This window comes from Sciurus carolinensis, chromosome 1, assembly GCF_902686445.1.
Source record: "Sciurus carolinensis chromosome 1, mSciCar1.2, whole genome shotgun sequence".
Classification (NCBI taxonomy): Eukaryota; Metazoa; Chordata; class Mammalia; order Rodentia; family Sciuridae; genus Sciurus; species Sciurus carolinensis.
Window position 1 is genome coordinate 107,734,130 of NC_062213.1, and position 21,809 is coordinate 107,755,938.

At 38.8% G+C, this 21,809-nt stretch overlaps 2 protein-coding genes across 5 annotated transcripts; both read left to right on the forward strand.

Moving 5' to 3' along the window:
• Positions 1–185: 185 nt before the first annotated feature.
• Positions 186–17,136, forward strand: Ap4b1 (adaptor related protein complex 4 subunit beta 1). Of its 4 annotated transcripts, none has more exons than XM_047565609.1 (11): positions 186–425; positions 2,315–2,539; positions 3,319–3,449; positions 3,887–4,034; positions 5,028–5,524; positions 7,083–7,166; positions 7,904–8,007; positions 8,966–9,173; positions 9,388–9,669; positions 15,348–15,386; positions 16,411–17,130. In XM_047565609.1, exons 1-10 carry the CDS (start codon positions 313–315, stop codon positions 15,380–15,382), a joined length of 1,827 nt encoding a protein of 608 aa, XP_047421565.1. In that variant the 5' UTR covers positions 186–312; the 3' UTR covers positions 15,383–15,386; positions 16,411–17,130. The 4 variants fall into 4 exon arrangements, with proteins under 4 accessions (XP_047421565.1, XP_047421566.1, XP_047421563.1 ...); XM_047565610.1 differs by having other exon boundaries at positions 16,704–16,717; XM_047565607.1 differs by having other exon boundaries at positions 15,348–17,136.
• Positions 9,572–21,364, forward strand: Bcl2l15 (BCL2 like 15). Its single transcript, XM_047565611.1, has 6 exons — positions 9,572–9,669; positions 15,348–15,386; positions 16,704–16,855; positions 17,152–17,273; positions 18,723–18,947; positions 19,993–21,364. Exons 2-6 carry the CDS (start codon positions 15,367–15,369, stop codon positions 20,008–20,010), a joined length of 537 nt encoding a protein of 178 aa, XP_047421567.1. The 5' UTR covers positions 9,572–9,669; positions 15,348–15,366; the 3' UTR covers positions 20,011–21,364.
• The last annotated feature ends 445 nt before the right edge of the window (positions 21,365–21,809 follow it).

A 21,809-nucleotide genomic window follows, 5' to 3' on the forward strand; every position in this document is an offset into this window, starting at 1 on the left:
TCGGCTGCGGGGAGGGAAATTCCGTGCAGGGCCTAGAGGTAGCCGAAGAGATCTGTGGGCGGGGCGAACAGCCTACGGAGCTAGGGTTGGGCCTGAAGGCCTTGGTTGGGGCTCGCCCGGAAGGGGTGGGGGTGGAAGCGTGAGTGTCGGAGAGAATGGGTTCCAGCTCCGGGGAAGCTAAGGCTGGGGCGAGATGTCGTCTTAAATAGTTTTTTTTTTTTTTTTTTTTTCACTGACCCAGATTTTCTTTGCTCAGGCTCCCACATCAAGACTTAGGTATCTGCGGGAACTGCCCCGTGACTGTTCGAGAAGATGCCGTATCTTGGCTCCGAGGACGTGGTGAAGGAACTGAAGAAGGCTCTGTGTAACCCTCACATTCAGGCTGATAGGCTGCGCTACCGGAATGTCATCCAGCGTGTGATTAGGTATCACCCAACTGCCTTAGCGTACTGAATCCTCCGCACACCCTCCTGCCCCACCTTGCAGTCCCCCTTCAGGGATCCCCACCTACAACCACTCTGAAAGAGTAAAGAACTTTCATACATGGCTGTTGTACCACTTCCTCTTCATGCTTTTTCTCTGAAGTGCCATCTCATCTCCTTTTTGAGAAATCTTTCACCCAGCGGATTCCTTTCATTTTACGGATTTGAACAATTACACATTACTCCTTGATGTATCCATTTGTAGCTTCAGACCCACATATCCCACTGCCTGCTTGGCATTTCCACCTGAATAGTTCTTTTAAAATATTCCCAAAATAGCACCAGCATTCTTCCCTCCTCCCCAAACCTGTACCTCTACTTTCCTGTTAATGAGTGTCACCAGCCAGTATACTAAGCATGTCAATCAATCTTGATGACACCTGATCCTTCACTATGCATGCCAGGTGGTCTGAATAATTCTAAATACCCACCTCCTCCTTTTTTGATTCAGGCCTTTATTACCAAAGTCATCGTAATTTACTATTAAGTCACCTTGCCACTCGTTTTATTTTTATTTATTTATTTATTTATTTATTTATTTTTGGTACAGGGAATTGAACCTAGAAGCACTTCACTGAATTACATTCCCAGCCCTTTTTATTTTTAATTATGAGACAGGGTCTAAGTTGCTTAGGACCTTGCTAAATTGCTGAGACTGTCTTTGAACTTGCCATCCACCTGTCTCAGCCTCCCAAGTTGCTGAACTGCTCTTTTTTAAAAATATTTTTTAGATGTTGATAGACTTTTATTTTATTCATTTATTTATATGTGGTGCTTAGAATGGAACCCAGTGCTTCACCTGTGCTAGGCGAGTGCTCTACCACTGAGCCACAACCCCAGACCCAATGAGATTTTTTTTTTTTTTTTTTTTTTTTTTTTTGTCGTGTTTGGGATTGAACCCAGGGCCTTGTGCATGCAAGGCATGCACTTGACCAACTGAGCTATATCCCCAGCCCCTAAGCTGTTCATTTTAGTTAGAATTTTTCTACTATACAAATCTGAACACATAATTCTTGTCTACAACTGTGATTCACAATCTTTAGTATGCACAAAAGTCCTGTGGAGTGCTTTTATTTATTTATTTATTTTTTAAGCAAGTTCAGTGGTTGATTCTGATTTTAGTAGTGTGATTTGGAACCCTGACATCTCACTTGATGCCAGTAGTTTGATTCCACAGTTTGAGAAACAATCATCTACAGAATGAAGTACAAACTTATTACTACCCAAGGAAACTCTACTAATGGACTAATGGAGTCTACCTATAAACTCTCAGAAGAATGTTCTGGTTTTGTTCATATCTATATGCCTCACAGCATGTATCATTAACTATCACATCTGTCTGGTGAACTTTCTGATCATTTGGCTGAAACATTACTTCTGTGGAGAAACATTTTCTGACTGCCTGGCAATGTCAGACCTCTGGATCATGTACAGTGTCTTATACATGACTTCTGTTTAAGTACTTATGTATTGTACTGTAATTAATGGCATTCTTGTCTGGTTCTTTAGTTGATTTTGAGTTTCTTGAGGTCTGAGACTTTACCTTCTTCAAGATTATGTCCCCAGAACATAAATCTGGACTATAAAAGCTGAGTTTCATTGGAATGTACTAGGGATTCAACAAATGTTGAACAATTAGAACAACAGTGTTTATTGCAGACCCATGTTGTGAAGTATTGTGTGATATAATAGACAAGGTAGACTTGGTTGCATCCCTCTGAAAAATCATAATCTAGTTGAATAACCAGAATATGGAAAAGTAAAAAACTTCTCTGTTGTAGGTTGGGGATTTTGTAATTTACTTCTTCCTGCTATTATTATCTTTGTTTCAGGCACATGACTCAGGGATTGGACATGTCCAGTGTTTTCATGGAAATGGTGAAAGCGAGTGCTACTGTAGATATTGTTCAAAAGAAGTTAGTTTATTTATACATGTGCACATATGCACCTCTGAAACCAGATCTGGCTCTCCTGGCCATCAATACACTGTGCAAAGACTGTTCAGACCCCAATCCAATGGTGCGAGGGCTGGCACTGCGAAGTATGTGTAGCCTCAGGTGAGCAACCTCTTCCCTGCCTGGTCTTCAGTGACTGATGAATTCAGAAGGTCACGGGGCAGGTGTTTTGTTGATTTGTTTTTGTGGTGTTGGGGATCAAAACCAGGGCCTCATACATACTAGGCAAGTGCTCTGCTACTGAGCTACAGCACCAGCCCATGGGGCAGGTATTTAATGAGAACAATTTATTTGAACTCTTTAAGTACTAGGGAAAATACTACTGTACCTTGAACTCAGATTTTCAGCCATTACTTTGACTTAATAAACTGTGTCATATGATTTTATTAAAGTAGTTTTGGTTTTTGATACCAAAGATTAAACCCAGGGGCACTTAACCATAGGTACATCTCTAACCCTTTTTATTTTTATCTGGATACAGGGTCTTAATAAGTGTCTTAGGACCTCCCTGAGTTGTTAAGGTTGGCTTTGAATTTGCAATCCTCCTGCCTCAGCCTCCCTTGCTGCTGGGATTACAGGCGTGCACCACCACATCCAGTTTAAAGATTTTTCATTCTCTCTCTTGGTAAAACAGTCCTCAGTTTGGACTAAAAAGTTTTAAATAACTACTACTACAGCAATTTTTGCTGCCCATGTAGCATTATTCTAAATGAAAAGTAAAATCATGGCATTTTAAATTTGGGAGGGGCTTTCTCTAGTATTTTGTGATATGACAGATGCATACTCCGATACCTACTAAACCCTCTGTTAAGTGAAGAGGGACAAATTTATGTGAAAATTAGTATTTCAGGATCTGGTTGACTCCAGGATATGTCCTTTAGGATGCCTGGTGTGCAGGAATATATCCAACAGCCAATTCTCAACGGTTTGAGGGATAAAGCTTCATATGTCCGGAGGGTGGCAGTCCTTGGCTGTGCCAAGATGCATAATCTTCATGGAGACTCTGAAGTGGGTAAGTTCACAATTATCCACCATGATCAATATTTATTCATGCTCCCATTATGTGTATGACTTTGTAAAAGATTATATAACTTCAGTAGAAAATAATGTAGCTCCACTTCTGTGCATGACTCTTTGTAGGATTCATGGCTAGGTATTTTCTGAAATTAGAGAATTCCTTTTTGGGGGCCCAAGTGCTTTAGCTACTTAGAACAATTTGGAGATGGCAGTTTTTTGCCTTGCACATTTTTTTCTTTTTTAACTCCTTTTTTCAGTCTTTTTTTCATTACTTTTTATCTTTTTCCCCCTCAGTCTGCTTACATTTTATTGCCTTTGTAATTTTTGTGGCAGAGAAGTTCAGCTTTATCTTCCTGGAGCTATTTCTATGGCTCTCTTCCTCTAACTCTGAAGCTCTTCTTCTTTATCTGAGATCTTTGTTCTTTTTTATAGATGGTGCTCTGGTAAATGAATTATACAGCTTGTTGCGTGACCAGGATCCAATTGTGGTTGTGAACTGCCTGAGGTCTCTAGAGGAAATTCTGAAACAGGAAGGAGGTGTTGTCATCAATAAGCCCATCGCCCACCATCTTCTAAATAGGTTTGGATGCCTCTATGCTCTTTTTATTTTATTTTATTTTTTTTGCGGTGCTAGGGATCGAACTCAGGGCCTTGTTCATTTTATTATGAAATCTGCATTCTGATGGAATTTTGTTGATGTACTGAATGAAGGAGAAGCCTTGCTGGACATGGTAGTGCACACCTGTAATCCCAGCAACTCAGGAGGCAGAGGCAGGAGGAACACAAGTTCAAATCTAGCCTCAGCAATTTAGTGAGGCCCTAAGCAATTTAGCAAGACCCTATCTCAAAATTAAAATAAAAAGAACTGGGGATGTAACTTAGTGGTTAAGTACCTGTGGGTATCAATCCCTAGTACAAAAAAAAAAAAAAAAGTCTTGAACAACTTTTATAGGGTAGAAAAGAGAGAAGAGAGTTAACCATGATTATTAACTTCCTCATATTTCATTTGCCTTAATTTCTCTGACTGATATGTAAAATGATAGAAATATCCTGTGAGAATACATTCTTCCCTCTTCTATAGTCATTATGTCCCCAAACTGAGCCCTTAATGGTATCTTAAAATTTAGGGAATCTGGCTATGTGTAGTGGCACATGCCTGGATTCCCAGCTATTCAGGAGGATCAGCAGGCCAGCCTTTGCAACTTAGCAAGACCTTTTCTCAAAATAAAAATAAAAGGGACCAGGATGAGCTCAGTGGTAAGATGCTTATCTAGCATTCACAAGGCAGTGTATAAAATCCTCATTACTGCCTAAATAAATAAATAAGTAGACAATATGAATCTACTGTATACTGATTGTGTGTTTAGTTAGAAGAGTGTGAATTTGTACCAACTTATCTTGGAATTTTAAGTCTGTTTTGCATAAACTTTAAATAGCATGTGAAAAGAATGATTTGATTATGGCTTACCATATTTTTAAGAGTTCTCCTCTTGTTATGATGAACATGGCAGTAGCATGGAGATGGTACTAATTTTGCTGTAAGAATAATGCTTTTGTTTTCTTTGTTGGATAGAATGTCAAAACTGGACCAATGGGGCCAGGCTGAAGTATTGAACTTTCTGCTCCGCTACCAACCCCGCAGTGAGGAGGAACTATTTGATATTCTCAATCTGTTGGACAGCTTTCTCAAGAGCAGCAGCCCAGGAGTGGTGATGGGAGCCACCAAACTCTTTCTAATTTTGGCAAAAAAGTTTCCCCATGTACAAACTGATGTGCTTGTTCGAGTCAAGGGACCTTTGCTAGCTGCCTGTTCTTCAGAGAGCCGGGAACTCTGTTTTGCTGCCCTCTGTCATGTGCGCCAGATCTTGCATAGTTTGCCAGGTCACTTTAGCAGCCACTACAAAAAGTTTTTTTGCTCTTACTCAGAGCCCCACTATATCAAGCTGCAGAAAGTAGAGGTGCTATGTGAACTGGTAAATGATGAGAATGTGCAACAGGTACTAGAGGAGCTTCGTGGGTACTGCACTGATGTGTCTGCTGACTTTGCACAGGCTGCTATCTTTGCCATAGGTAGGTGTCTGCTACTTTTCCTTCTTGGAGAAAGAGACTAGATCAGCCAGCTTGAAAGCTGTAGTTAGAGGAACCATAGAGGATAAAAGAGAATGAATCTTACTTCAGAGACAAAGTAACTCAAGCACTAAGGAATTGGGTCAATGATTACAAGCAAGGGGGAAAGGAGACTTTTAATTTTTTCCCAAGACTGGTGTTGTCATATATCTTCCAGGCTAAAAAAATATAGGTAACTCAAACTATAATACTTAATTTATGTTGCCTTTTGTGTCTTCTATCCAAAATACTTTCCTATGCATCTTTTTTTTTTTTTTTTTTTTACTACTGAGAATTGAACCCAGCCCTTCTCTAATTTGAGAGAGGGTCTCACTAAGTTACTGAGGTTAGCCTCAGTTACTTACTTAGTGATCCCCCTGCCTCAACCTCCCAAGTCACTGGGATTATAGGCATGTGCCACCAGGTCTGGCTTAACTTCATTTTCAAGATGAAGAGATGTGAATAAAAGATAATTACATTGTCCCTGAGCACGGTGGCTCACACCTGTAATCTCAGCAGTTTGGGAAGCTGAGGCAGGAAGATTGCAAGTTCAAAGCAAGCCTCAGTGATTTAGTGAGGCCTTGAGCAACTTAAAGAGACCCTGTCTCAAAATAAAAAATAATTGGTTGGGATTGTGGCTCAGTGGTAGAGTGCTTGTCTAGCATGTGTGAGGCACTAGGTTTGATTCTCAGCACCACATATAACTAAAATAAATAAAATTAAATTTAAAAAAAATTTAAAAACAGACTGGGGATGTGGCTCAGTGGTTAAGCACCCCTGGGTTCAGTCCTTGGCACACACACATATATAATTACATTGCCAAAAGATTATATATATATATGTACATATATATACATATATATATGTATATATATAAATAATTGCATTGCCAAAAGGTCATATAGTACTTGAATTGGAATTGGAACCTAGCTGTCCTGACTCCAAGACCTGTGATAGTTCACCAGTCATTTATTGACCTTCTACAACATATAATGCTGAATACAGGCTAACACAGAATAATTTCTTAGAGACTTTATCATACTACTTTGGAGTTTAAAAGGTTAGAGAGACTTAAGAAATCAAAGCAACTGGGGAACTAAGTTTTAGAATGCTTCAGGTGGAGAAAGGAGGAAAAAACCTCATATTTGGAATAAAGTATGGTTATGAAGGGCAGAGAAGAGGGACAAAGAAGAGAGTAGAAATCCTCATAATTGAGAGATTGCCATCAAGTGTCCACAGTGGAAATATTTGTATATTGATGTGCTGCAACAAAAATGGTGCTCATATCTGGCTCATAAATACTTTGTCACTGTGTTTTCAACCTTGTGCTGTCAGAATCTCTTTGTCCTTGTAGGTCAGTGAGATAGATTAGATTCTTTTTTATCCAAGTTCCTTTTACAGAAAACTTAAGAGTCTTACTTTATCAAGTCAGGAGTGATTGCTTTTTTGCTTCTGGTTGTCTGACTAATAGGAAATAATTTTAGAATGACTTTACATTTTAATCTAAGTTTTCTTCCTCTAGGTGGAATTGCCAGGACTTACACAGATCAATGTGTGCAGATTCTAACAGAGTTGCTGGGACTTCGACAAGAACACATAACCACAGGTAATGGCTACCTTTCTAGAATTTTTTTAAGGGTCTGGCCTATCGTATTTCCTCCCAAGTTTTTTTTTTTGTTGTTGTTGAACGAATAATACAGAATTTTGAACTTTGCCTTGCATCATCTGTTGCTATCAGAGAGGCTTAGGATCTGTAGATATAATAGGGTGGAGACTTTAGACTGTCATGAGTCAATTAGGGTATATTATTGATAAGGAAGATAGTAGGGCAACCTTGCTTGTCATTTCCCCATCATTTTCACCTTTTTTAGCTATGTGTTAGTGTACTCTAGTCAGCTGCTTCCAAGACTAGGACAAGGGTGAGACAAACAAGTTGTCTATAATGCAAAATTTACGTTGAACACTCACTTTCAGTTTCATGCAAATGCCAACCGTGCGTGTTTGTTAAATTTTGCACCTTTTGCACCTCTCTTGCCTCACACAGTCACAGTCCTGGTAGCTCTATTTATATTGTCTTTAGCATATCATTCACCAGCAACCATACCCCACATTTGCATATAGCTTTATATTTTACATGGTGCTTTTCCATATATTAGTTAATTTGTCTTTATGTCAATTTGATAAGAATAACATTCATTCAAGAAAGTATTGCTCATTGCTCAAGTAATTAATGATCCCTCCAAAACCTTTTTTTACAGAAAACTAGTCCAAACATATGACTTCTTAAGATTCTTTGTGTGGAGGCTCTAATGCTGTGTTCTTGTGTCCCGGGCTATGTTGTAGTGGTGGTGCAGACGTTCCGAGACCTGGTTTGGTTGTGCCCTCAGTGTATTGAAGCAGTGTGTCACGCTCTGCCTGGCTGTGAGGAGAACATTCAAGACAGTGAGGTGGAATGTAATTTTCTTTTACTTCTTGGTATAGAGGGAATGCTTAGGACCTGCTCTTCTAAAATGTAGTCTAATTATTCTTTCTATCCTATTTCTGATGTGGAAATCTTAGGATTGATTTCACCAGATTCTCTTTTGAAAGTAAATGGCATATAAATAATAAAAACAGGATTTATTTGTGGCTTTTATTACAAATTCTGTATATGAGGGAGAGCTGTGGGGTATTAGGGATTGAACCCAGGGATGCTCTACTACTGAGTTACATTCCCAGTCCTTTTTTAAAGAATTTTTAAAATTTTGAGGTAGGGTCTCACTAAATTGCTGAGGCTGGCCTCAGACTTGCCATCCTCCTGCTTCAGCCCCGCAAGTAGCTGGGATTACAGGAGCGCACCACAGTGCCCAGCTTATACATTCTTCGATTTTGCTGCTCTCTTGAACAATTTTGAGTCAGATATTTAGACCATGGAGATTTCAGCTGGAATGAGAATCAGAATCATTTGTAGAATCTTTACAAAAATTTGGATGTCACCCAAGGTCTGCTGAATTAAATGTTCAGGGGTCCACCTATCTCTGGACCTGTGGACCTAGACAGATGACTTCAATGTGCACTTTAGGTTAATAACCACTTTCATGAAAAATTTAGAAAAATTATTTCAGTAGCTTCCAATGAAATATTAAATCCCAAATTGGGCCACAGGCCCCAAAGATGAAGAAACCTCATTTATTACTTAATTAGCATAGGTTATGAAAGCTTTGGGTTTCCTCCTGTGCATTAGAATTTCATTTTTCTTTGTTGTAGAGAATTCAGTAGGAGAGACCAATACAACGCAAGTTGAAATAAATAAAGGATTACATTTTTCTGCGGGCATCAGAGAAAAAGCAAAGCCAATGATTGTCTACTGTCTCCTGTTTCAGGGAATCACATGTTGAGCACCTGTTCTTATTCTTCCATTCCTAGGGGAAGCAAGCACTTATTTGGCTACTTGGGGTTCATGGGGAAAGAATCCCCAATGCTCCTTACATATTAGAGGACTTTGTAGAAAATGTTAAGTCAGAGACATTTCCAGCTGTTAAGATGGAGCTACTCACTGCACTCCTGCGCCTTTTTCTCTCTCGCCCTGCCGAATGCCAAGACATGCTGGGACGTCTGTTATATTACTGCATAGGTAGGTTTTTCAGAAGGAACTAGTACTTGCCGTGGCCCATAGTAGAAATTCTCACAGGTTTCATTGTTTGGTGGCTCGTGTCTGGGACCTGAAAAGAAAATGTTAAAGCTTTTTAGGGTTTTCTTTCTTCATTTTTTTCTCCTACTATGGTTGGCACAAGGGTAGGAGGACAGTGTTTTGTTTTTAGTTAACTCAATCTTTTGTTTGATTTCAGAGGAAGAAAAGGATATGGCCGTACGGGACCGAGGTCTCTTTTATTATCGCCTCCTCTTAGTTGGCATTGATGAAGTTAAGCGGATCCTGTGTAGTCCTAAATCTGACCCTTCTCTTGGACTTTTGGAGGATCCAGCAGAAAGACCTGTGAATAGTTGGGCTTCTGACTTCAACACTCTGGTGCCAGTGTATGGCAAAGCCCGCTGGGCAACTATCTCTAAATGTGTAGGGGCAGAGCATGGTGGTTCAGAGCTTTCTCATGCAGCACCCTTCACCATATCAGGTAAAGATGATCCTTACCTTACATCTTGTCATGAGAAATCTTTATCTTTTGTATTGATTGGTAGAAAGTAGAGTACCCTAGCTAAATACCAGACTATTCCTGAATTTGACACCTTTGTGAACAAGAAAAGAGATCATCATTGTTTATTTAAAACATTTATCCAAAAACAGGCACATTGTATATTTTTAGGAATGTAGATTTAAAATGTAGCTCCTACAGATTGAGAAATCTCTTACGCAAGCTTTCTGACTCTTTTAGGACACCTGATTTCTGAAGAGAACAAGGAAAGGGTACAAGAAACCCCTGATTCTGAAGCTTTCATGCTAGTCCCCAATTGCCAGCTTACCGCTGAGTATTTTGAGAAAACTTGGCTTAGTCTCGAAGTCGCTCATCAGCAGGTTCTACCTTGGCAGGGAGAAGTCCATCCTGACACCCTCCAGATGGCTCTACAAGTAGTGAACATTCAGACCATCGCAATGAGCCGGGCTGGGTCTCAACCATGGAAGGCCTACCTCAGTGCTCAGGATGATACTGGCTGTCTGTTCTTAACAGAACTGTTGTTGGAGCCTGAGAACTCAGAAATGCAAATCTCTGTGAAACAAACTGAAGCAAAAACTGAGAAACTGAACAGTTTTATGTCTGTATTAGAAACTGTAATTGGAACAATTGGAGACATAAAATCATAACAGATCCTTGCTGCTTGCTCTTAGTGCAATGAATAGCTATCAGAGTTCCTTTTTTTTTTTTTTTAATTTTAGCTACTTATAAGTCCAGATTATATCAGAAGTAGAGACAAATGGGAAATATAGAAATCAGGATTCTTGTGAATTGTTGGTTTTTATTTTTGTTTTTTGTCAGTACCAGGGATGCTTAATCACGAAGCCACATCCCCAGTCCTTTTTATATTTTATTTTAAGAAAACATCTCACTAAATTGCTTAAGGCCTTGTTAAGTTGCCCAGACTCATCTCAGACTTGTGATCCTCCCTCTTCAGCGTCCCAAGTCACTGGGATTACAGGCTTGCACCACTTTGCCTGGCTGGTCTCATATTTCTAATCATGCTTTTAGTCCAGGGTCCAAAGTCCTTTGTGTAGCCTCTAAAATACCTCTTTGGTGTCATGTCTCACCATTCCCACAACACCCTCTTCTGACAAATGCAAACCAGTTTCAGTTTCCTGAATGCTCTAATGTCTGTGCCTTAACACCTGCTTTTATATCCTGCCTAGAACATTTCCTCACTTTAATTAACACCTGCTGTGTCTTTCAGTATTTAGCTCAGTCACAGCTCTGTCAGGAAGTGTTCCATGACTCTCACAGCCTACCCTTTGTTCAGGCTGTCAAAGTGGCCAGTGCATACCTCTAGCACTGCTATCCTAACTTTTCTTGTCACTTGTCCTCACTTTTTATTTTATTCATACCAATCACATGTTACATGTTGAGACCACTAATACAAAGAACAGTTCTAATAAATAATGGTAAAATATAAATAAGATTTAACTATCCAGAAAGGGGAAAATGAAAATACTGGTTAAGGCCAATGTGTTGGGATAGGGAAATACACAAATGTTTAGGCTAACAGGACTGACATGATATAGTTGTGTCTCAGCTATGGCTCTATAGATGACTAAACAGTCATAATGAAAGGAAACAGTTATATAATTGTCATCGAAGAGGAAGAAATTTTCCATTTTTAATTTCTAAAGAAATTATAGGGTTGGGGAGATAGCTCAACTGGTAGAGTGCTTGCCTTGCAAGCACGAAGCCGTGAGTTCGATCCCCAGTACCACAAAAAAAAAAAAAAAAAGAAATTAGTTTTAGAAACTATATGTGTATGTATATGTATATGTATGTATACATGTGCCATGTGTATGTATATGTATATGTACTTAAATGACCCTATAAGAAATTAGTAAAACTTTTCACATGACTTTTTTTTTTTTTTTTGGTACTGGGGTTGAACTTTACCACTGAGCTAAATCTATAGCCTTCTTTTTAAACTTTGAGACAGGATCTCACTAAGTTGCTGAGGCCAGCCTCAGACTTGGAATCCTCCTACCTCTGCCTCCTGAATTGCTATGATTATAGGGGTATGCTACTGCTTCTAGATACATGTCTGTTTTCTTATAGGGTTCTTCAGTAAAATTAGAGAGCATAACTTAAACATGGAGCTTAATAAAGGCATTTCTTCAAAGATTTCGGATAACATTGTCCAAGTATACAACCTTCATCATCCAACTTAATTCCAAGACTTCTACACCTAGATTTATAAACTGCATGTGCTTTAGATAAGATTTCACTTGTCACTTCTCTCAACAAGTCTCTTCACAGGAGTAGATAATAGAACTGAATTTTCTAGTAAGAGCCTGAATTTTCTAAATTGTTTAATAAAGGGTCTTCCTCTTGCCCCAGTGGACAATTTCTATGAACAGTGGATGTCTTTCCCTCTATGTCCATGATTCCTGCCATATAATATTACTTAGTAAATATTAATTGACTGTAAATAATTAAGATTCCAATAGTGTTTTGAGATTGGTATTTTATTATATCATATCAACTGTAGGCCAGGACTTCTTAAAAGTGTCAGTTTTAACATCTGCTTTGGGGGACAATTTGTTATGGAAGGATAATTTATTTCCTGTGCACTGTAAGATGATTATTAGTAGCAACTCTGGGCTTCTACCTGCTGTATGCCAATAGACATCCTGTTGTGACAACTAGAAGTATCCCCAGATATTTCCAAAGGACCTGGGGAGGCAACATTGCCCCCATTTGAAAATCACTAATCTAGACTATGAATCCCCAGGAAATGGACAGGGAGAAATGAGAACTTCTTCAGAATTACTTTTTCCATATTTTTATTTGTTCAGTTATTCCATGAATGTCTAGTTAAGGTACTATGAGAAATGAAGTGTGAAGTACTTCCGATTTAAAGTATGGCAAGAAAATAGGATACAAGTTTGGAACTTGAGTAAAATGATTGATGTTTAAAAATGAAAGACGACAGTCAGGTGTGGTAGCACATGCTTGTAAACTCTGGAGGCTGAGGCAGGAGGAGTCCAAGTTCAAGGCCAGTCTCAGCAACTCAGCAAGGCCCTAAGCAACTCAGTGAGACCCTGTTTCAAAATAAAAAATAAAACGGGCTGGGAATGTGTCTCAGTGGTTAGTTACCCCTGGCTTCAACCCCTGGTACCCAAAATAAATAAATAAACACAAATTAGGGAAGAACTGATTCTTTTCTGTAGCCTTTTTTTTTTTTTTCATTTTTTAGTTTATTTTTAAACTGGTACATATTTACACTATACATATTTATGGAGTATCATGTGGTGTATAGTTTGGTTTTGATAATTTATAAACAATATGACCAAATTTAAGTGTCCTGGGGAGTTTATTCTTAAATGTTTCTTGCCCTTAGGAGCTCTGTCTAGCTTCTACATACATGTGGATTTTTGTGTTGTCGTTTTTAGTACTAGGGATTGAACCCAGAGGTACCTTACTACTGAGCAACATCCCCAGCTCCTTTGTATTTTTTGAGACAGGGTCTCCCTAAGTTGCTTAGGACCTTGCTAAATTGCTAAGACTGGTCTTGAACTTGCAATCCTCCTGCCTCAGCCTCCTGTCACTGGGATTATAGGCACACACCATCAAACCCAGCTCATATGTGTAGTTTGATGGTGTGATGTAAGTGGATGCTTATCTTTAAAAGTCCTTGAGGGTAGTTGTTACTGTGTTCTGAGAATAATAGTCTTCTAATGTTAGCCTTAGTTGATATAACTTATATATTGAGTGCCCAGGAAGACGTGGTGGGGAACATGGTAGAGGCAGTCACTTCATGGTTACTAACCCTAATTTTTATTGTTGTGGACCAATGACTGTTACATGTCTCCATTCTCCCTCTTTTTGAATGGGTGGCCTATTAGAATTATTAGATCCCTTTCTCGGATATTGGGTGTTTAGGGGAGAGGAGAAACATGACTTGTTTTCTTTGCTATAGCTTTTCATGTTGAGAAGAGCTGCACCCCAGGATTCATCCACATATACACTTGGTGCAAATGACAAGATCCTGGACTTCTATCCAGGATGATACAATAAGACAAAGCTTTTCCAGGAGGGATATAAATTGTGGCCAGAGGGAAGCAAGAGAAACAAGTATTATTGACAAATTCTGACTTAATAATTTTTTCAGTAATATTTAGGAGCACAATATTAAGATTTTAAGGGTGAATGGTTTTAAGGCTGAGGGGAAGGGATGGTTTGGGAGGGTGCTACACTGAAGGCCCAAAGAGAAGTAAACAGAGGATGAAAATGTATTCCATGTTGTCCATTGAAGCTTGTACTCTATTTCTATAGCCTTACAATATTGCTTATATGAGATAATACAAAGGGGTCAAGGTTAGGTTCCAAGAATGGCATTTCCCATAAGCATATCAACAGTGAAATGAGAAGTGTGGTTTATTATGGAAGAAGCTTAAACTTGAGGAAAAATAAGCCAATTAGAATAAAATTGCTTTTTTTTGGTAGTAGACTTTGTAATCTAATTTATGAATACACTTGACATAAGAAATATTACAAACAGATCCCATAATAGGTAAGGCTTTTCTTAGAAACACATTGACTCAGAGTATTTGCAGTTTTTATTCCACCTCCTTAACCACATGTCAAAGCTAACTCAGAAACACAAAACTGAGGGCTCTTCTGATGTTAGAGGTCTTAAAACTACTTAGTATCAACTGAAGTTTCAGTACTTTTGTCTTACAGAGAGGATGAGTGAGAGATGGTAACAAATGAAAACGGCCCTCTCACTACAAAGGAACTTAATTTCTGTTCCTAGTACAAAAGCAATTATGATTTTTTTAAAGATTTTTTTTTAAGAGCATTTTTAGGGCCAGGTGTTGTGGCACACTCAGTATTCCTGCAACTCAGGAGACTGAGGCAGGAGGATCCAAGTTTGAGGCCAGCCTTGGCAACTTAGTGAGACCTGTCTCAAAATTTTAAAAATAAAAAGGGCTGTCATTGTAGCTCAAAGGTAGAGCACCCCCTGGGTTCAATCCCCAGTACCTCAAATAACAAGTAAATAAAAGAATTGAGAGGAAGGTACAGAGATTTCTCATACACTGTCTGCTCCCATATGTACAGTCTTCCTCACTATCAACATCCCCAACCATATAACTGTTAAAACTGATGAATTTGCCTAATCAATTACCTGTCACTTGAAGTTCAGTCATCATCTAAATTCCTCTTTGTCTTTTTTTTTTTTTTTGGCAAGAGAGGGGATTTGGGGAGTTGGGGATACAAGAGATTGAACCCAGCAGGGCTGAGCCACATCCCCAGCCCTTTATTATTTTTTATTTTGAGGCAGGGTCTCGCTGAGTTGCTTAGACCATCACTAAATTGCTGATGCTGGCTTTGAACTTGCAATCCACTTCCCTCAGCTTCCCAAGTTGCTGACCTTACAGGGGTGCACCACCATGCCCAGCCCTCTTTGTTTTTTCATCACTTGCTGACTCATTTCTTTTTAGTGCTTAATAATATCTTATTGTCTGGATGTACCACCGTTTATTTATCCTTTCATTTACTGAAGGACATCTTCATTGCCTCCAAGTTGGGGCAATTATGAATAAAGTTTTCATAAATATTCATGTGCAGGTTTTTTGTGTTGATATAAGTGTTCATTCCTTTAGGTAAATACCAAGGAGTGAGATGGCTGATTGTATGATAAAGTGAGTATTTTTAATTTTGTAAGAGTCTCTTCCAAAGTGGCTATATGATTTTGCATTCCCACCAGCAATGAATGAGAGTTCCTGTTACTACATATCCTTACCAGCATTTGGTGTTGTCAGTGTTCTGGACTTTGGGTATTTTAATAAGTGTGTAGTAGTCATTTGTATTTTTAGATTGGAACAGATAACGTATCAAGAATGGCTCTGATTGTTCTTAGTAACTGATTTGCTATTCATACTCGAATCTCATTAGTTGGAGCTGTTAATAATTTTATCAGGTCAGACAGGTTTAAGTGATAGATTTGCTAATAGGTTTGAGTGCTGCTTCTAAAATGCAGACCCAAAATATGGGTTTAGTTACATTAAGAATGCAGCCATCACAGGTAAGTGTCTACTCTTGAGAGCTCTTAAAACAATAATGGAATTTAATCTTTTGAGAAATACCCTTGTTAGTGAATTTCTTTTCCCTTTTCCCTTGGTTGGTAGGCTTAGGGCTAAAAGGAAGAGCCTTCACATTTGATGCATAGCAGATAGTCCACATAACATTACCTTATTTAATTCTCACAATTTCCCTATGAAGTACTTTATATTATCACTATTTATGATTTATCAAATGTCCAAGTTGGGTTTTATTCATCTCCTAGTCTTTATGTGTGCCTTCCCTTCCACCTCAAATAGTCTAATTCCTCCTTTTTCACATGGCAAATCACCTTCAGAACTCATCTCTGTTGTTACTATTCTAAGGAAGCCTTCCCAATCTGCTAGGTTTGCTTCCCTATTATAATCTCATAGCATGGGTTATGTGTAATTTTCTGTGTTATTTGTGTCAAGTATCATTTCTTACACATAGGTGCTCAGTAAATAATCACTGTATGATTATGGCCAATAAGTACTATAATCAGAAGTTGAATGTTGATCTCTTACAACTTCAAAAACTTCCTTTACATTACAACATACACAAAACCCAACAGGAAGTGTTTCTTAATGAAATTACCTAAGAGGCTCTTCCTCAACCTGATTTCAGGTCTAAACCGGCTATCTAACAATGAAAGTTATTCATTACTCTGCGTCCTGGCTAGGGTGTGATTCTGAGCTAAGGAACTGAAAGTCTTGAACAAGTCTCCCCAGTTCCGTGTGGGTAAGTTCTTGAGAGAAGTGCCACCTTTCTGAGCAGCTATTTTTAAAGAAAACTGGTAGAAAAAAGTTTCCAGAACTACCCGTCCAATTAGGAAACTTTATAAGCTGGAGACATATCTGCTGGTTTACCAGTGTTTCTAACTTCCTGCGGAGCTGAAAACTGCTTGTTTGGTGGAACAGCAAAACTCAACAACAAACATCTAAAATGAAGAGGCCTCAAACTTTTGAGGAGCAAACAGAATGCATCATGAACACTCTACTCACAAACTTCCTGAGCCCAACATTGCAGGTTGCTAACCGGGACCTGGGCTCTATAGACGAGCCTGACTCAGGTAAGGCACCTGGCTTGAGGTGGTGATTACAATTGAGAAGAGCTGAGTATGCTTGCTTGCTTTATGTTATCTTAAGTTTCAAAAGGCAAACTCTAAACTTCTAGCAACACCTGAAGGGAAAAAGATTCTCAATGCAGGAAAATTTTCTGATTACTGGTGTTGATAGTACATTGAAGTTCTTGGGAGAAAACAACCCCAAAATAGTTTTAAAAATTAAGGAATTTTTCGTTTTTGCCCAGATTCCTAATACTTGCTATCCCTCAAGCATTGTGACCAATGTGTTTCCTCTGTCTTAGGAGAGCCTTCCTCTTTTGATGTGGCTGTCATTGCTGCTCGCCTTCGGATGTTGGGTGACCAATTCAATGGAGAATTGGAAGCTTCTGCTAAAAACGTCATTGCAGAAACCATTCAGGGACAGGTCAGATTTTTACTTCTTGCTATTGTTTTCTGCTTTTTTCTATTTCAAACCTCCCTTTCTTACTATTTCTATACATGTGACTAGGAATGTTCTGTGAAAAGTTTGAGGGCTTATATTTATCCAAGGGGATACAGCAGGAAATGCCAATTGCCCATTCTTTTAAAATTTTATTTATTTTTTTTTTGTACTGGGGATTAAACACAGGGGTACTTTACCATTCATTGATATCTCCAGCCCTTTTTATTTTTTATTTTGAAATAGGGAAGGTCTTGCTAAGTTCCTTAGGGCCTCACTAAGTTGCTGAGGCTGGCCTTGAACTTGCTGAGGGTGGCCTTGAACTTGCGATCCTCCTGCCTCAGCTTCCTGAGTTGCTGGGCTTATAGGTATGTGCCACCACACTTGGTGCATCCTATCAATTGACACATGATTTCATTTTGCCCCATTGTTAACTATAATCACTGTCTATAAGCTTTTCCACTGTGAAGTTTACTCTTCCCCTGTGTAATTAATAAGTTTCATGAAGAGATACTTTAAAACTATGTAAATATCCTATATATCCTCAAAATTTCAATCTGTTTACTTTTATATCAGCACAGATCTATGAATTTCTGCATTATTCAAGGATTATCATCTGTTACTATCATTAGTTAGATGCTCAAATTGTCTCATTTTTCTGGTAAGAGTCCTGTTGATCAGGACCATGACATTTTGATGTGTACCATGTTTTGAGTACTTCCTTAATTTCTAATAGAAGATCTTTACTTTCCATGTCCAGCCTGGAGTCGTCCATTTTTATGGGGAGTTCTGGTTTCTTTTAATGAAGAAACAATGTTTAGAAACTTGGATATGAGTCCCCTTTCATGTGATTTCCTTCTCAACTTTAGACTCTTGACACCTTCCCCTGACCACTGTTGATCTCCCATCCCCCAAAAGGCCATGTTTGGCACCACCTAATGGCTTTTGGATGAAATTGTTTGGAAAGGGGAAAGGAAAGATGAAAAGAGCTTTGTTTTTTTCTTTTACTTTAGAATTCCCTGGACTTTTCTTAGTCATGCAAACAGTACCTTTACAATTTGACCCACTGTACTTTCATGTACTTAATATTTTTCTTTCAAAAGTCATTTTTCTTTCATTTTATTCACCCTAAGCAGTCTGAAAATATGGGTCCAATAGACTACTTACATGTTTTCTAATATTCATTAAAATAATAAAATATCAAAATGAGAAGAGTTTATCCATCTGTCCCCTAATATTACTTCAGCTATCACCAATGGCACATTTGCTGTTTTTTGGGACGCACTTTCTTTAATGGATTCCTGTATTGGCAGTGACCTGTATTTTTTTGAGTGCTATTCCATATATATACTCCAAGACTATATATATATATATATATATATATATATATATATATATATAAAATCTACTAATATATCCTATCTCTCTCCTTAGGCAGGAGCTATACTCCAACATACAGTGCAATCTCTCAGCAAGGCCTGGTGTGCTCAGGATTCCAGTCTAGTTTATGAGCGAGCCTTTCTGGCAGTGTCAGTGAAACTTCTTGAATACGTGGTCCGTGTAGCTCCTGAAATGGCAAGACAGATGGCTATCCCCATGACGGGTATGATCAATGGGAACCCAGCCATTCGGGAGTTCATCCAAGGCCAGGGAGGGTGGGTAAGTATGTTGGGACCCCTGCACTATTTGGGTATTAATACCTGGGAATCTAATTATGACCCCTTTTGTAATTTGGAAACCAAGCAGGAAAACAGGCCTCCCTATTTTGCAGGATTTTGTTGCCATGGAAAAGGGGAGTAGATAGCTCAGCCTGTGTGCTTTGGGCTCCAGTCATATTGCCTGAAATGTTGTCTGTAGACTCTATAAAGCTCATCTCCACTTCCTTCAAATAATCATATATATGAAGTATACTGGTGATGGAGTTCTAATCTCTGCCTGGCTTCAGTCTGCTCTCTGGTGAATTTCTGGGTCTTTTTTTCCCTAATATCTTTAAGTGTGCGTTGAGGATATTCAGAACTTTAATATTATCCAACAAAAAAGCAATTTATCTCATCTGCTCTAGGTAACTAAGAGACATTATAAGCCCATGTCTTAGTAATTGTTAGAACCTCTGCTGTCCTAGACTGTTCCTTTCTATTTCCAGGACGTGAGATGGGGACCAGTGTTGGGGGGGTAACTGTAATCTCAGGGACTTGGGAAGCTGAGGGAGAATTGCAAGTTTGAGGTCAGCATGAGCAACTTAATGAGACACTGTCTCAAAATAAAAAATAAAAATTGCTGAGGGTATAACTCTGTGGTAGAGCATCCCTCAGTTCAATCCCTACCACCAAATAAATTTTTAAAAATAAAAAAAAAAATTATTCCCTGGAGTAGCTACAGATCATTCTCTGGTTTCTTAGGAAGTTTTTTTTCTTTTGCATGCATGGGGTGGGGGTGGTGGTAGGGAAGGCTACTTGGGACTGAACCCAGGGATGCTTAATCACTGATCTACATCCCCAGCCCTTTTGATTTTTTTATTTTGAAACAAGGTCTTGCTAAGTTGCTTAGGCTCTCACTAAGTTGCTGAGGCTGGCCTCAAGTTGGGATCCTCTTACCTCAGCCTCCTGAGGTGCTGGGATTTACAGGTAATGTGCCACAGCTCCTGGCATTTAGGAAGTTTTTAAAGACCATTCTTTGACTGTAGGATTTCCACTGTTCTTCCTAGGAAAATCTGGAGAGCTGAAGAAGTGGAGTTATTCCCCAGGCCAAGCATCACTTCCTCTTTGACTGAACAAGGGACTGACTTCTGGCAATTAAAATAGACAAAAAAATCAAAACCACTCACTTCATCTGGCAGAACTGAACTTAGCTGAAAAAGTAATTTTCTATTGATTGTTAAAGTTAGGAGAAACTCCCAGAAGCCTATAGAGATTTTTATACTTTCTTACTTCACATGAATTTTAATGAGACTTTGTTGAAACAGAGACCTCCAGACACAAAGTAATGACTTGCTATTAGAAAAATTCTAGGCAACAGGGCGGGCCTTTGCTGGAAATGTTTTGGAGGAAACAGAAAACACTGGAAACTATTCTTTCAGATTTAGCCCTTTTGGTAAGGATCTATCTATTAATTTTGCAGTCTAAAGGATTTCAGGGAGACTTTTCGTTGAAAAATATTATGTTATTTCAAGTTGAGAATTTTCTCTCAAATTTATCTCTAAATTTCATGTTAATTTCACCTGAGCAGAATTTATTTTATGTATTTTAGAAGTTAGCAACCAAAAATAGCAGTTTGTTCATCTAGCCTTCTATTAGGAAGATCAAAGAAAGATTAAAGTTATTGCATTTTTATTGCCACAGGATGTAGGAAGGGCCATCCCATGTCAAGAATGGTAGGGCCACCCCAGCTTAGATGATGCTAGTTGCTTACCACAGAGTGTTTTATTTGCTTTCCATACTGGAGATTGAACCCAGGGATGCTTTACCACTGAGACACATCCCCAGCCCTTTTTATTTTTTGAGACAGGGTCTCATTAAGTTGCTTAGGGCCTCTCTAAATTGCTGAGGCTGGCCTCAAACTTGAGATCCTCCTGTCTCAGCCTCCTGAGTTGCAAGGATTACATGCATGAACCACTGGGCCCCAACAGAGTTTTTTAAAGTATGGTTCACCCAGCACTTGAGAGTTTTATTGCTGATTCCCAGGCCTCACCCCTAGAAATTTTGATTTCGTAGGAGTGAACTGGGGCCTTGGAACCTATCTTTTCAACTCCACAGGTGATTCTAATGCACATAGAGTTTGAGAACCATCACTTTGGAGAAATTGTTGAGAAATTACAAACCATAGCCAAATCTATCATGCTATCTTTTTTCTTTTTTTGTTAATAAAGTTTTATTGGAATGTAATGTCGCTCATTTGTCTATAGGTTGTCTGTGGCTGCCTTAACTCTGTAGTAGAGTTGGTTAGGGCAAACAGCATGTGGCCCATTGAGTCTAAAATATTTACTAGCTGACTCTACAGGAAAAGTTTGCTGATCTCTGCTCTAAAGCTAAATGAACTTTTCTTCTTGAATAATTTTAAACTTTGTTGCAGTACTCATAATTCCTATAAACACAGTTGTAGATAGGAGTTAAACTCAAAGATACTTAGCTCTTTTTTCAGAACTTAGTTTGAGAGTGTTTTTTTTTGTTTGTTTGTTTTGTTTTTCAGGTACCAGGAATTGAACCTAAGGATGCTCAACCACTGAGCCATATCCCCAGCAGTTCTTTTTTTTCTTTCTTTCTTTCTTTTTTTTTTTTTTTTCTCCAGACAAATTCTTACTAAATTGTTTAGGGCCTTACTGAGTTGCTGAGGCTGGCTTTGAACTTGTGATCCTCCTGCCTTAGCAATCTGAGCAACAGGGATTACAGGCATGTGCCACCATGCTCGACAGAGAGCATTAGTTCTTGCATATTCCACACTTTTCTCTAAGGTCTTCAGTCAGAGGACTCGGTAGTTCCTGAGCATATGATACAGGGTATATATTTGTTTGGCCTCCCAAGTGAA

Coding starts and splice junctions, on each gene's coding strand:
- Ap4b1 (XM_047565606.1), top strand. CDS start 313: ATGCCGTATCTTGGCTCCGAGGACGTGGTGAAGGAACTGAAGAAGGCT. Junction 3,450..3,886: donor TCATGGAGACTCTGAAGTGG/GTAAGTTCACAA, acceptor TCTTTTTTATAG/ATGGTGCTCTGGTAAATGAA. Junction 9,174..9,387: donor TCTGTTATATTACTGCATAG/GTAGGTTTTTCA, acceptor GTTTGATTTCAG/AGGAAGAAAAGGATATGGCC.
- Bcl2l15 (XM_047565611.1), top strand. CDS start 15,367: ATGGCTGATTGTATGATAAA. Junction 15,387..16,703: donor ATGGCTGATTGTATGATAAA/GTGAGTATTTTT, acceptor TTGGTGGAACAG/CAAAACTCAACAACAAACAT. Junction 17,274..18,722: donor CAGAAACCATTCAGGGACAG/GTCAGATTTTTA, acceptor CTCTCTCCTTAG/GCAGGAGCTATACTCCAACA.